The 15,649-nt window shown below is 42.1% G+C and overlaps 1 protein-coding gene across 4 annotated transcripts in view; it reads right to left on the reverse strand.

Annotated features, from left to right (window-relative positions):
* Nucleotides 1-15,649, reverse strand: part of FARP1 (FERM, ARH/RhoGEF and pleckstrin domain protein 1) — a 263,226-nt gene that overhangs the window by 89,085 nt on the left and 158,492 nt on the right. For all 4 annotated transcript variants that reach the window (XM_081047178.1, XM_081047179.1, XM_081047181.1 and 1 more), the window contains one exon: nucleotides 9,072-9,176. In XM_081047178.1, coding sequence (XP_080903304.1) covers nucleotides 9,072-9,176 — 105 coding nt within the window. The remainder of the gene's footprint in view (nucleotides 1-9,071; nucleotides 9,177-15,649) is intronic.

The following is a 15,649-nucleotide window of genomic DNA, read 5'->3' on the forward strand; positions in this document are numbered from 1 at the left end:
AGGAACACCAAAATGTCAATTGCATGGTTAATATGAGATGTTTTAAAGATTTATTATTTATATCTCTATAAAAAACAACAAAAATAATAATATAGTAGTGTGGGGTTCATAAACTTATATAAACGAAACTATGACAACAATAGGAAAAATGCCAGAAAGGGGAAAATGGAAGTATGCTATTGTAATTTTTTACACTGTACGTGAAGTGGCATAATATCATTCGAAGGCATGCTCTGACAACTTACAGATGTATATTATAAAACCCAAAGCAACCACTAAAGTTTCAAATCAAAGGGTTATAGCTTATAAGCCAACAAAGACGGTAAAGTGGAATCATCAAAATATTCTACTAATCAAAAGGAAGGCAGAAAAAAGGAACAAAGAATGGACAAGACAAATAGAAAAAAAAATAGCAAGATGACTGACTTAACAATCACATTAAATGTAAATGGTCTAAACACTCCCAGTTAAAAAGCAAGATTGTCAGATTGGAACAAAAGGCAAGAGGCAACTGTCTACTGCCTCTAAGAAATGCAATGCAAATGTAAAAACATAAATAAGTTAAAAAAAAAAGGATTATAAAGTATATCATGCTAACAATAATAATTTTTTTTAAAACTAAAGTGGCTATGTTTGGATCAGACGAGGTAAATACTAGAATAAAGAATATCACCAAGGATAAAGAAGGTAATTCCTTAAAAATTAAGTCAATTAATTAAGAGGATATAAAAATCTTACATATTTATATACTTAAAACCAGAACTTCAAAATACATGAAGCAGAAACTGATCAAACTGCAAGGAGAAACAGACAAATCCACAATTAGTTTGATTTGAATGCTTCTCTCTAGCCCTGGGAAGGGCAGTGGCTCCCCAGCTAGCAAGGCGCCAGATACCAGAACATGAAGAGTGCAGACAGCAAGAAAACATTGAAGAAAAAGATCAGTGGTGGCTAGGAGATCAGAGGGGAGGCAGGGCTCCACAGGTGGAACCTGGGGTTTTTAGGTCAGTAAAGCTACTCTTTATAATACTCCGATGGTAGATACATGTCATTATACATCTGTCAAAACCTATAGAATGTATGACACAAAGGACGAACCCTAATGTAAACCTTGGACCGCAATAACAATGTATTAGTATTGGCTCCTCAATTGTAACATACGTATCACACTAATGCACGTTACTAGGAGACGCTGTGTATGTGTTGAAGGAGGGCAGTATGTGGGACCTCTCTGTACTTTCTGCTCAGTTTTTCTTTAAACCTAAAACTTCTCTAAAAATATAAATTCTATTAATTAGAAAACAAAATGAAAACAAAAAACCATGTATCTTCCTTCCAACTTAAGCAACAGAACATTACCCACAGCTCTATTTTCCCAGTGATTTGTCCTTTTTCCAGACTCTCGGCTCAAGCAGAGCTTTGCCTCCTCTGGGACCTGCCCCAGCAACACAGCCACTGTCAATCAAACCGTGGTGCTGCTCTGTGTGGTGACCAAGCCACTCCACCACCTCACCTGTCCTTGGTTCTGCAATACTCTCATCCTTCACAGCTGGCATGTTCAATCAAGAGCCCTCCCGGAAATAGATGTCTGCAGTTAGACCCCGCCCCCCCCTCCAGGAAGAAACAGGGCCAGGAGGCTGCAACTAAGCATAGACGAAGGAGTTCCGTCTGACCTCAGTGGGGAGGGGAAACCACCTGTCATCCCAAGGAGTCATGCTTTCTGTGACCTCAAGCCCCTAGGAAGCATGCCTACGGCGATGGACTGAAACGTACCCCTCCAGAATTCACATGTTTAAGTCCTAACCCCCAAAGTGACTGTATCTGGAGATAGGGTCTTCAAAAGGTACTTAAGATTTAATAAGGTCATAAGGATGGGTTCCCTGATCCCATATAAGGACTGTGCCCTTATAAGAACAGGAAGAGATATCACCCTCTCTTTCTCCCCACTCCCACCCCTCTCTCCCATGTGAGGACACAGTGAGAAAGCAGCTAATCTACAAGCCAGAAAGAGGGTCCTCACCAGAATCTAACCATGCTGGTACCCTGATCTGTTTTGTTATGGCAACTCAAGCTAAGACACCGACAAATGACAAAACTGTTCTCCTGGCATGGAGAAGAATATAAAATGAATGAAAAGATGCCAGTCTTCTTCCTGGGATTTACCAATATTTATTGATTAGAAATCAGAATTGTTTTATCGGGTCACTAAGCAATGTAGCTTTACTAAAGATTGGGGGGCCAGCCTCATTGGTTTCTGAGTTAGAATAGCAAGCATAAAATACAACAGATAACTGAATGCCTACTATGTAGCAGGAATCCTGCTGAACTCATGATTGTAAAGTATCTGAATTAATTCTCATGATAACCTTGTAAAATTGTCACTTATTAATCCCAGAAGTTCACAATCTACCCAGATGATAAACGACAAAGCAAATGTTTAAGCAGAGGTTTATAGGCCACAATACAGAGCTGTTCCCACTATCCTCAGCAGGCCACTGAGGTAAATCTTACTTCTGTACCTGTCTGCTGTTGAGGTGCATGCAGCTCTTTGAAGGGCAATGAGAGGGCAGCAGCCAAGTGGAGGAGAGAGCACTTACACTGGCTGAGACAGGCCTGTGGGTGAATCCTGGTTATCACCCTGGTTATAACAGTTCATTGTCAAGTACTGGGCAAGTGACCTCTTTGCATTTGCTCACTGTAAAATGCAGACGATAACATGCCGACCTCAGAGAAATATTAAAAAGCAGAGCCTGGCAAACGAAGGCCCATGAGCCAAACCCAGCCTGGGGACAAAGATTGGCTTTTGTGTTTTAGATCAAAAGAAGAATTGTATTTCATGACATGTAAAAACTCTATGAAATTCAAATATCCATGCCCCTAAGTACAGTTTTATCGGAACACAGCCAAGCTCATTCGTTTACATATCGTCTATGTAAGGCTGCTTCTGTGACGCACTGGCAGAGTTGGGCAGTTGCCACAGAGACAGTATTGCCTGCAAAGCCTAACAGATTTGCTATCTGGCTCTTTTTGCCGACCTCTAACATGAAGAACTGAGAGGCATTTAGGTTGAGAGCCGAGTCCGTGGCACACATAAGCTCGAGGACACTTGGCTCGTTGAGCTCTCCCCAGTGGCAGCCTAACATCTTTCTGGCCTTCCACCAGCCATCAGACTCTTGGTACCAATTAGCTGGCATATTAAGTGCAGGGTCTTGGTTCCTGGGATCAGTAGTGTTTCCACCACGGAAAGCCCAATCAATGTTTTAAGAGCTGATTGAAAGACTTCTCTGCTCTATGGAGCAATCTCATGGGAATGGCTGCCTGACTGCAGGACAATGGCAGACCAAACTCGCACGTGAACACAGTGCTACACTCTGCTGATTGACAAGCCATGGAGCAAGTCTAGGTAAGGGGAAAGCATGACTGATGACTTACTAATTATCTCTAGTCTATTTCCAATCTTGAGAAACACATCCTAGACCATGGAAAGTCCTCGTTCTCCCTTAAAGCTTTCCCAAACCCTTCCTACCGTGTTTCCCCGAAAATAAGACCTAGCCGGACCATCAGCGCTAATGTGTCTTTTGGAGCAAATATCAATATAAGACTCGGTTGTATTTTAATATAAGACTGGGTCTTATATTAATATTTGCTCCAAAAGAGGCATTAGAGCCGATGGTCCAGCTACGTCTTATTTTCAGGGAAACACGGTAGGAAGGATGCTCTGATGTGGGCTATTTACATGACAGAAGTGATGAGAAGAGGGGCAGAAGGCTGGGTGAGAATGCCAGCTGCCTGAACTTATTGCCTCGGGACAGAGGACCACAACTTTGTATGTCAGGAGCTGTGGGGGAAAACTAGATTCTCACGTACCACCCACAAATAAATGGGCAAAACCAGTTGTAACAGCCCACGTTTGGGCATTTTGAGACCAACCATGCTTCCTCTTGGTTTGGCAGATATGTGAGCAACTCCCAAATAAAGCTTAGCAAAGGTAAGTATCCCAACAGCACTATTAAAAAACAACAGTGACAACACACCCAGGTGAGAGCATTATCCATGATAACTGAGGCATAGAAGCAACCTACGTGTTCATCCAGAGAGAAATGGATAAATAAATTGTGGTCTATCTGTACAATGGAATATTATGCAGCCCTAAACAGGAAGTCCTGTCACGTGCCACAACAACATGGACGAGCCTTGAGGACAGTATGCTAAGGGAAATAAGTCACAAAAAGACAAATGCTACACAGTCCCACTTATATGAGGTCTCTAAAGTAGCCAAACTTGTAGAAACAGAACGTAAATGGGGATTGCCAGGGGCTGGGAAGAGGAGGATGAGGAAGTTCCCATTTAATGGGGGTGAAGTTTCAGTTTTACAAGATGAAACAGTCCTAGAGATCTGTGGCCCAACAATGAGAACACAGTTACTGTCCCTGTACTGCATACTTAAAGGTGATTGAGATGGTCAGTTTTATATTAGCTGTTTCTGACAATAAGAAAATGATGATGATGATACCATGTTCCATACTAACACTTACGTGAGCACTTGACTAGGCCCCAGATAGAGGGTTACATGCCAATAGGTATTATCACATTTGATCCTCTCAAAAACCCCACTTGGGGGGCACTAATATCCCCATTCTACCCACGGGCAAAGTGAGGCTCAGAAAGGTTCTGCCCCTGCCAGGCACCTGGCTGCCGAGAGGCAAATGGGAGGTCAGGGCTGTGAGCCTGAGGGCAGAGTGGCTTTCACCTACAATACACCACCTCCTGGCTAGACAGACAGCGTTTCGACAGAATCTGGGAAGGAGACAAAAACTAGTTGACCCAAACCTTAAATTTTCAAGCAACTTTACTGAAAGAAGAGGTGGGAATTCAGGTCAAGTTTACTGTTCTCACAGGTGGCTGGACCTTCCTGTTCATCCAATCGAGACTTGTCCTTAGCTTTTCCAACCACCGGCCAGCTTCTGGGAACTTTTTGGTCTTTTTTTTTTTTTTTCTCCTGTGTGTTTTTATTTCATTGTATTTTGGGGGTAACCTTATATTGAAGCTTTATATACACACACGCATATAAAGGACACATTATAAATGTACACCTCACTGCATTTTTACAAACTGCACCCAGATCAAGAAACAGAACGCACCCAGGACCCCAGAAGCTTGCCTTGTACCCTTCTCTAGTCACTTGCACCTTCCACCTAACATCACAGATCAATTTTGTCAAAATAATTCATTTTTTAAACTGTATGAAATTAGCATGCCAGTTAGGATTTTGTAATTGACAGAGAGCAAAATAGAGAGATATGGTCAGAATGGAATGGTGACTGAGAGCATGGGCTTGTTATTTGGATAGATTGGAGCTTGAATCCCAGCTCTGTCATTTCCTAGCTGTGTGCCTTTGTGAACACGACTTAACCATCTCTAAGCCTTAGCTTCCTCATCAGAAAAGGGGTATATAATGGGCCTATCTAGAATGAATGAAAAGATAGTAAGTAAACCTAATATGATGCCTTGCACAGAGTTATTTCTCTCCAGAGCAGGTACTGGCAATCTATGGTTTCTTGTATTATAAATAAAGTTTTATTGGAACAAAGCCACATTCATTCATTTACATAGTGCCTATGGCTGACTCTGCACTACAAGAGCAGAGTTGCAGCAGAGACCCGATGGCCTACAAAGCCCATCTATGGCATGTACTATCTGGCCCTTTACAAAGCAAGTTTGCTGATCCCTGCGCTTTAGAATGTGGGCCGTGTTTACTGCTGTATCCACAACGACCAGAACAGTCTGGCACAGGGAAAGCACTTATGTGGCGGCTTTTATTTGTATTACATGTGACAAATAAACATCTATTTCTCTAAGTCATTATTGGGTTTTCTGCATTTTGCAGTGGATTATATTTCTAAATAGTATTGTAAGGGAGCAGTGAAATCCTAAATATCAAGCCTGATAAAATGAAAGAAATCAGTCCTGGAGACACCCAGGAAGATCAACAGATTTGTAAATTCTAGCAAAGAGAAGCACCCATGGTTAACAGCAAAGGCACTGAATTTGGGGTCAAAAGAAGATCTTTAGAACCCTAGCTCTGCCATTAGCTAGTCGGTTGACTGAGATAGGGAACAATTCTCAGACTCGTAGTATCCTCACCACTACTATTATTTTATGGTTTAGAAAGGCAACTCCAGCTGGATCGGAACAGGGCAAGACTAGAATCAGAAAAGCGGTTAGGACCTTGAAGTAATTCAGGCAGGATTGTTAGAAATAATGAGACAATGCATCTTCAAGTGTTTTAAGAATCATTATTTTAACATAAAATAAGTTTATGAAACAATGTTCCCTAGAACTTGCTACATCACATTGTTATTATGTTTCCTTGTCTCTCTTACTAAACTGTGTGCTTCTAATGAATGGAAACCATTAACTACTTCTTGCTGTTCCTTTATGTCATGTGTCTTCTAGAGTCTGAAGTGTGATGACTGACAGTGTAGGCACAAAATAATTAATTGATTAATACATGAACAGGGAATTAGATTTTGAACCATATTTTTTTTGTGGGGGGAAGGGAAACAGGACTTTATTGGGGAACATTGTGTACTTCAAGGAAGTTTTTTCTCAGTCAAGTTGTTGTCCTTTCAGTCCTAGTTGTGGAGGGTGCAGCTCAGCTCCAGGTCCAGTTGCCGTTGCTAGTTGCAGGGGGAGCTGCCCACCATCCTTTGCAGGAGTCGAACCAGCAACCTTGTGGTTGAGAGGATGCGCTCCAACCAACTGAGCCATCCGGGAGCTCAGCAGCAGCTCAGCTCAAGGTGCCATGTTCAATCTTAGTTGCAGGGGGCGCTGCCCACCAACCCTTGCGGGACTCGAGGAATTGAACTGGCAACCTTGTGGTTGAGAGACCACTGGCCCATGTGGGAATGGAACCGGCAGCCTTCAGAGTTAGGAGCACGGAGCTCTAACCGCCTGAGCCACCGGGCCGGCCCCTTGTCCGCTCCTTTCTTGCAATGTTCTATTCCCTTGCCCTGTGACATCTCTCTCTTCTCTATCTGTACCTCCTCTGAGGGTTCTTCCTTCTCTGTCCATTTAAATACTCGTGGTCCACGCTTGACTCTTGCTTTTCACTCTCGATACTCTCATCCAATCTCAGAGCTTCAATTAACATTTAAAATAATTATGACTTTGAATTTCAGCTCAGATCTCTTTCCCGTGCTCCAGGAGAAACACCTACTGGTGCTGCCTGCTGAACGGGTCATGTCCACTGACACCCCGACTCCTCCCATCTGGGATGAAACGCACTGTCTTTCCCTCTTCATGGACAGGGTCTCTCTGAGATTTTCTGTCTCCAGTGACTTGCACCACTGTCCACCCAGACGGCAAAGTGGGAAAGTATCCTGAGCCCTCGTTCCCTAACAAGCCTATCCATTCAATCGTACCCCTCACTCCCCACCACCAAATCTCTTGAATTCACCCACTTCCCTCCAGCCTCCAGCTCAATTCTCCCTCAGTTGCATCGAGCACGGGTTCTGTCTGAAATACTGCAGGCTCCTGACAGCCTTCCTGACTCCAGTCTTGTTCTAAACCCATACGGCTACAGTTCTCTTTCTAAACTACACATCGGATCTTATCACGTTCCCTTTAAAATCCATTCACTGCGACAAAATTTGCACATTCTGTTTCCACTGGACAGCGATGGTATAACAAAAAGCCCTTGGGAGCTGGATCCCTGCCCACCTTTCAACCTCCTATCTCTCACTTCCTTCAGCAGAGTTCTCCTCCACTCTTCCACCCATCTTACCTCTACATTCCAGCCTATTTGCACATGCCTGAATATATCAATGCCTTTCTGCTTTTACCGTAGTTCCCCGAAAATAAGACCGGGTCTTATATTAATTTTTGCGCTGAAAAAGACACATTAGGGCTTGTGTTCAGGGGATGTCATCCTGAAAAACCATGCTAGGGCTTATTTTCCGGTTAGGTCTTATTTGCGGAGAAACACGGTAGCACATGAAGTGGCTCCTCTCCCCAGAATATTCTTTCCATTAGGTCCACTTGTACTGGTCGCATGGGACTCAGTGTCACAACATCTGGGAAGGATCTCCTGACCACAAATGTTGTCTGCTGGCGTCACCGCTCAGTGCCCGGCTCCAGGGGAGCATACGTTCCATGCCCTGGACTGGCCACTAACTACACTTGACACCCCACCTGGATTATACATTGTCTGCATCTTACTATTATTACCTCCAGGGCAGTGGCTAGCAAAAGCGTACTCAGTGCAAGAACACACAGAAACACAGTCAACGAACTTATAGCCTAAAAGGGTATGTGGTAAAAGGTAGATTCAGATATAGCTTAAAAGTTCCATCAGCCAAAAGAGATCTAAAATAACAGCAAGCTTTGTTCTATATTTTGGCTTCAAATCGGTGAAACCATTTTGAAGAACAATATGACGTCTTTAGCAAATTTGAAAATGGTCAAGCCCATGGGTTAGGAAAGTCTGTGCCTTCAGATTGGAACTACTAAAATACCTGAGTATTTGCCATGAGTGCAAACATACATGTACTGGTAGTATGTTCCCTGTAGCATAATGTGTAATAGCAAAAGATTGGGAACAACGTAAGCATTCCATCATTTATAATACAGGTTGTAAGTTATAGCATAGCCATTCAGTGAAATGGCATGAAACTGTGGGAAAAAAGGAAGTACATTCTTTATGTGCTGATAAGGAAGATCTCCATGACGCATTAATGGGAGAGGGGTCAGGAAGCATAGGACACTGTATAGTGTTTCCTCACATTAGTGTATTTCAAAAACTATGTGTTTGTGTATACATATACACAGACCTTTATCAGAAAAGAAACTGGTAATGGTGTCTGGAGAGAGAGACGAGGGGAAAGGGTGAGAGGTAGAAAGTCTCCATTTTGTATCTTAGAATTTGCTAACACTGCACACATTACTTTCTCCAAAACAATAAAAAGGCCTTTCTGGGTGCAGTTCTGTATGGTCAAGGAAAGGTCCCCATGCCTCCCTTCTCCCTAGTCAAACAGAGAGTAAAGTAGCAACATCACTTTAACATTACCTACCGTGATCTTTTTGTGGTCAGGAAACTCGAGGCCAAAATAGTCGCCTTCCACGAGGTTGAGATGGTTGCAAACTGCATCCAGCAACACTTTCCCCGGGGCTCTTTGCTGGGAACAGAAACAACAGGAATTACGTATGCCCTCTGAGACAGACAGGGCTGAAGCCAGCCCACAGCTCCCACTCCAGGAAGCCCCTTCATTCCAGTCTTCGGGTCCTTCACCGCTTGCCACCCCTACTCCATGACACCCTACCCAGCAGGCCCTGCACGCCACACCGCTGGGCCCCTTCTCCTGCTGCTCTCACACTTCCATGCAGATGGCTGCCATTTTCTCCCCACCCCAATCCCAGGCACCGTCTCCTTTTTAAAAATAATAGACAATTTTCTTTGTCAGAGCAGTTTAGGTTCATAGACAATTGAGCAAAGTACAGAGCTCCTAGGGACCTCTCTCCACCATACAGTGTCCTGTTCTTACCATCTTGCGTTAGTGTGATATAGTTCCTATAATTATTGAGTCAATGTTGATACATTATTATCACCCGAAGTCCACTGTTTACATTAGGGCTCCCTCTGTGCTGCACAGCTCTGTGGGATTTGACAAATGTATAATAGCATGTATCCACCATAACAATATCATCAACCTAAAAATCCACTCTGCTCCACCCGTTCAACCCTTTCCCCTCTCCTCCTCAACCCCTGGCAACCACTGATCTTTTTCCTGTCTCTACAGTTTTGTTTTTTAGGATGTCATATAGTTGGAATCACAAAGTATGCAGACTTTTCAGATTGGCATCTTTCACTTAGCAATATATACTTAAATGTCCTTCCTATCTTTCCATGGCTTGATAGCTCTTTTCTTTGTATTGCTAAATAAGAGTCCGTTGTCTGGACGGACCACAGTGTGCTTATGCATTCACCTACTGAAGGACATCTTGGTTACACAAGTTTGGGCAATTGTGCATAAAGCTGCTACAAATATTTGTGTGCGGGTTTGATGCGGACATAAGTTTTCAATTCATGATCCCATGCCCTTTTTGTGGCCATTGAAACCCTGCCCTGTGCTTGTCTGCTCCATGAGTATGGCAGAATTTATGGCTTCCTTCTCTAGGTTCCTATAGCACTTTGTGCAGCCAGACTCTCAGCTAGACTCCACATACATTGAAGGCAAAGGCCATATTATTAACCCTTATGCCCACAACGCTTAAAGACCAACCAATTTTGTTGAAATTTATGAATAGAAGTTACTTGTTCCACTATCTTATAAACAGTTAAATAACTATGAGTCTGTCTCCTCACTTAAATTCTGAGTTATTTACTCACCTTTATATTCCTATTGCCTAGCAAAGCACCTGGCATTTAATCAATGTCCGCTGAAATCAATACTACACATGTATTTTCTATATACTGAATCTATAAGGCAGGGCAATGTGATATATAGGAACCCAATTTCTACCCTAAATGCTTAGAATCACATGCCTTGGTTTTTCGTCACTATCCAGTAGACTCTTATTGATCCGCTAGGAAAATGGATTCAATTCCACCACATAGCTCAAACCCTGGAAGAAACGTGTTTCATAGACATGGCCACCTTCAGTTACCGCTTTCATAGTTTCATCACTCCTCTGAAAAGAGCAGAGCATTTTAGGAACCAATTACTAACCCAGGAGACTGACAGCGGGAGTCGGAGGCTGACAAGTACAATAAGGCATGTCCATTAGTCTTGCCTCAGTGGGACCTGTGGAGCCATCAAGATGCTTCAGTGACCAGTGATGAAGCATTTTTGTTAAATAGACACCAATTTATGCTCCTAGAATTCCTCATCATTGAAATTCAGAAGATATTCCCAGTTATCGAAGGGCATGCAATATTTTCCACGGATAATGCCAAACTCACCAGGCTGTAGGCTTTGAATGCCTAGTCCAATGGTTACCGGTAGAGTATTTCACTTGCACTGATGGCAGGGATAACATGATTGAGTATAAACCCCATTCTTCTCTGTCAAACATACCCTGTCCCCCGCACACATCTGCATTTATCCAGCGGACTTAAGAACCACATGGATTGCTGGTCACCAGTCTTATTTCCCATTTCTTTGGTACAGCACTATGCCCTATTCAGTTATGCTGAAGGCACTGGGGAATTCATCAGCCGGGCTAAAACAGGGTCCTGGATTCAAGTTCTCACACCTGCCTCCAAAACGTTACAGGGATAACTGATGTACAGCTCCTTGTTCTAGGCCCTCCTCTGCACAGTAAAATCTGTAGACTTTAATAAGAACATTATCAAAAAGGGCCAGGGGCTAAAAAGTAGTAGAAGAATTCCTACATCATGTTGTTAAAGAGAAGACCACATTCCAGTTTCACAAACCTTCTTTCTTGCAATTCTTGACAAGTCCTATTTGTTACAAAATGAACCACCAATTATCTGACCAGCTGGCAAGCACTCACATTTCCCAAGAATTCCTAGAACTAAGTGAATTCGATCACTTTGTCTAGATTTACAGTCTGAAAAATGAGACTTCACAATTCAATGCTGGGAGTCTAAACAAGTTAAAAAATCAATATACAATGGATGTCTTTACAGACATGACTAAGCACCGTATGGAACACACAGAAGAGAGGCCGATTACCATCTGAACTGGGCCCTTTACTGAGTCAGCAGAGATTTTTGTGAAAGTATCGAGCATACCTGGGTAATCAGAGACTGGATTGATGCTTGGAATCTAGCTTATAAATGCTATAAATCTGGTCTCAATTCTTAATAATTTCCTTACAATTTATTATTTTATATAAGTCTTTAGTGCAAAATGACTCTTCTACGGTACCAAAATTTTTATATAGGGAGAATTTAGAGTTTGAATGATACTATACCTCCTAAAGTTCATCTATAAAATAGATGTCCATAAAGCATTGTATGAAATCCCCTCTGAATGCCGGTAATATTCAGGAAAGCCAGTATGTAACTTCACTAGAAAGTATTTATAGGGGTTTAAATGCAGCCACTACATGACAATGTCACGGGTAGGTAGCCCTCAGCATTAACACCCCAATGTGTCAGCTATGGTCTGAAAAGCTTGTAGACATCATGATCCCGAAGTCCAGGGGCCCTGTTTCCCTTTCTCCTAGGAGTTGGGGTAGAACTGTCTGGGTGTATCCACGTACCCAGGGCTAAACTCTGCTTCCGAGAAAGCATCTCGGAGAACGGAAGACGGAAAAGAGTTGCATTTTCATTCTTTACGAAAAATTATTCCTTCTTTTCTTCCTACAGTGGATTTGCTCCATCAATCTGCAACATCGTTTCTCTACACTTGTCCTCAGTGAATTTTTTGAACTTCACACTAAAAAGTAATTCTGTTCAAAATCATGAGAGTGTAAAATGGAGAGTGGTAATGATTGCACAACACTGTGAATATACTTAATGCTACTTAATTGTATACCTAAAAACGGGTAAAATGGTAAATTTTATATCATGTCTGTTTTGTCACAATAACTAAATGCAGAAAGGAAAACAAAAAGGAACTGAGGAATGTGCTCACATTATAAACTAGATAGAGTTCCTAACAATAGAATCTATTTAAACTATTTTTTTTATAACAAGAAAATAAAGAATCATTGTCTTGACATGAAATCTTAGGAAAATACTGAAGGGTAGGACCCAACTCGAGCAGACTGGCTATGAAGAGCCTTAGCACACAGAGTGAATGTGTGAATATCCACGTGTGCACTAAATATTTGCTAATATTTCTCAGCACAAAGAGCTCTTTTATGTGTCTGGCAAAGAAGGCATAAAAATGAACATGGCTGGAAGGAACCACAAATTATGCATTTGGTGCAGGCTTTGCACTGGAAATCAATGACGGGGTTCAAAGGGCTACAAATCCACTAGCACTTTATTGCTAAAATGAACCTGTAAGTCAGTTAATAAAATCTGAATGGGGGGGAAGTGGCAACAGCATAGATTAAACTGTCAGGACATAAAGTAGAAGTCCTGAAGAAAATTCATTTGTAAAGGTATTTTCTCAAATAGTAACTTACTTTAAGATACACACACACACACACACACACACACACACACACACACACACACGCACATTTATATTTACGAGTATACAAGCTGTCATACATGAAAAAGGGAACCCAAGTTATTTAGGCATCATTTGAAAAACCTATGTAAGTTAGTAAGGTTTAATATGAAATGTATCTTATGACAAACGCATTTTTAAAAAATTGCCCACAAGTGTTTGTATTGGGGGTAGGGGGACAGACCACTGAGACTCCCACAGCGTCTAAGAAACTATGACCCCCACACACCGCCAGTCTCAATTACAATATTCTACAAGTGTACTCCTTACAAAAAAGAAACTTTACAGAAAAGTAGTAATATATTATGTATCATCAGCAATGAGTGAAACTACATAATCAAATTTTATCACCTGTTTCTTATTGGCTACTTTTAATAATGCTCCAAAAGGCATCTGAATTTTAATCTAGTGCACCAATAAGTTGGTTGATTTCAAACTGTATGTCCCTATGCTTTCTGCAGTTTGAATTGGCTTTTCATGGAATCCTATAAAATTAAATTTTAGGAGGAGGTAGACATTCTTGGGGGATGTCTGGCAACTAAGCACTGAATAATAAACAGTATGAACATTCACATACAGCTTCAAGCTATTAAAAACTGTGAATCAAAGTTGCCTTTAGTTTATTGTGCTTTTAAAATATGTCTATGCCTTCAGGTTATTTCTGTTACATAAAGTTTTATGTGGGAGTACATTTTTTCTCCTTTAAAAGAATAAAGACACAATTCTTTCTGGGTTGGGGGTATCTTCTCGTCCCTCTCCCCATCTCCTCAAAGGGTCTGAACAAATGATTTGCCTACTTGATACAAGCTAAGGTTCTGTATTTCTGAAATGATCTCATAGACAGAAATCTATAAAGATAACATTTGACCACATTTATAAAATTTACATCTGCAGAGGTTTCAGAGAGCTCTTTCTGGAAGTGTTATGTTTTTCTGGTTTGGGATTAATGTAACCATGACAACCGGGGCATGCTCTCATCCAGCAGAAGGTAAGGGCTTCTCTCCAAGGCCATGGCCCCCTTTTTCCTACCATGAATGCCTATTAGAATACTGTTCAAATTCCCATAACTCACTAACCTTTAACACGTCTGATCGTAGGGTGTTATAACATTGCACATCTCCTCACGGCCCTTTGGCAGTTTTTGACCATGTAAGTGGAAGTATTAATAACTATGATAGCTTGAGGAGCCTGGGGTACATTTATCAACTGAGTATCTACATGCAAGCACTTTGCTAGGTCCTGAGGGAATGGAAATCAATATGATAAGTGTCTCTCTCTGAGTCAGGTGCAGACAAATAACCAGCTAAATTAGAATATATGGTCAGTGCTATGAGAGAGAGAGAGAGAGAGAGAGAGAGAGAGAGAGAGAGAGAGAGAGAGAGCATGTGCTCTCTGGTGTCTCTTCTGATTAGAAAGAACACCAATCCTATTGGATCATGGCTTCATCCTTATGACCTCATCGACCTTAATTACTTCCTTATCCTAAATCCAGCCATGCTGGGAACTAGGACTTCAACATATGAATTTTGGGGGCTAAGGAGGACACGATTCAGTCCACAGCACATGCAGTCACGAAAGGACTGGAGATATTATCTACCTCCTAGGATCAATGTGAAAACTAAATAAAACAATGACTGCAGAGTGTTTAGCAAAGGGCCTGGCACATAACACAAGTTCTCAATTATTGTCGCTGCTATGTGATGGAAAAATGTGAACATATAGAATTCATGGCAAGGGAAGGGACTGACGTTGAGAAGTCCCATTTCCCAATCCCAAAGAAGTCCCATTTCCCAATCCCATACTCAGAGAGAGTATGGTCTCTGCAATGTCACCGAATGGAAAGCCTGGCTACTTCATCAGCGTGTTGGGAGTAGCAAGGCACCTATCACATGGATGAGCTGCTGCTGAGTGACAGGTAGATCTACCAGCAGGGCTGGCTGGCTCTGCCGTCTCTTGTTTTGATTTGTGTGTGGGGCTAACGGCAAGCTTGAGACTCAACTACAGCAAAAAAAAACCCAACAAACCAAACCCACTATTATGGGCTGGATTGCGTCCTTCAAAAAGGTATGTTGAAGCCCTAACTTCCAGGGCCTGTGAATGTGACCTAATTTGGAAACTGGGTCTTCGTAGACGTAATTAAGTTGAGGTCAGTGGGTTAGGGTGGGCCCTAACCCACTAAGACTGGTGACCTTATAAGAAGATAATGTGAAGACACAGACACACAGGGAGAAGGTCATATGACGACAGAGGCAGAGACTGGAGTGATGAGCTGTGAGCCTAGGAATGCCGAGGACGCAGGGCCTCCGACCAGAAGCCGGAAGAGGCAAGGAAGGATTCTTCCCAGAATCTCAGAGGGAGTGTGGCCCTGACGACATCTTGATGTTGGACTTCTAGTCTCCAGAACTGTGAGAGAATACATGTCTGTTACTGTAAGCCACCAGTTGGTGGTACTTTATTACAACAGCTCTTGCAAACACATATGGCCATTTTTTTAATCTATC

This window comes from Rhinolophus hipposideros (assembly GCF_964194185.1).
Source record: "Rhinolophus hipposideros genome assembly, chromosome: 4".
NCBI classification, from domain to species: Eukaryota; Metazoa; Chordata; class Mammalia; order Chiroptera; family Rhinolophidae; genus Rhinolophus; species Rhinolophus hipposideros.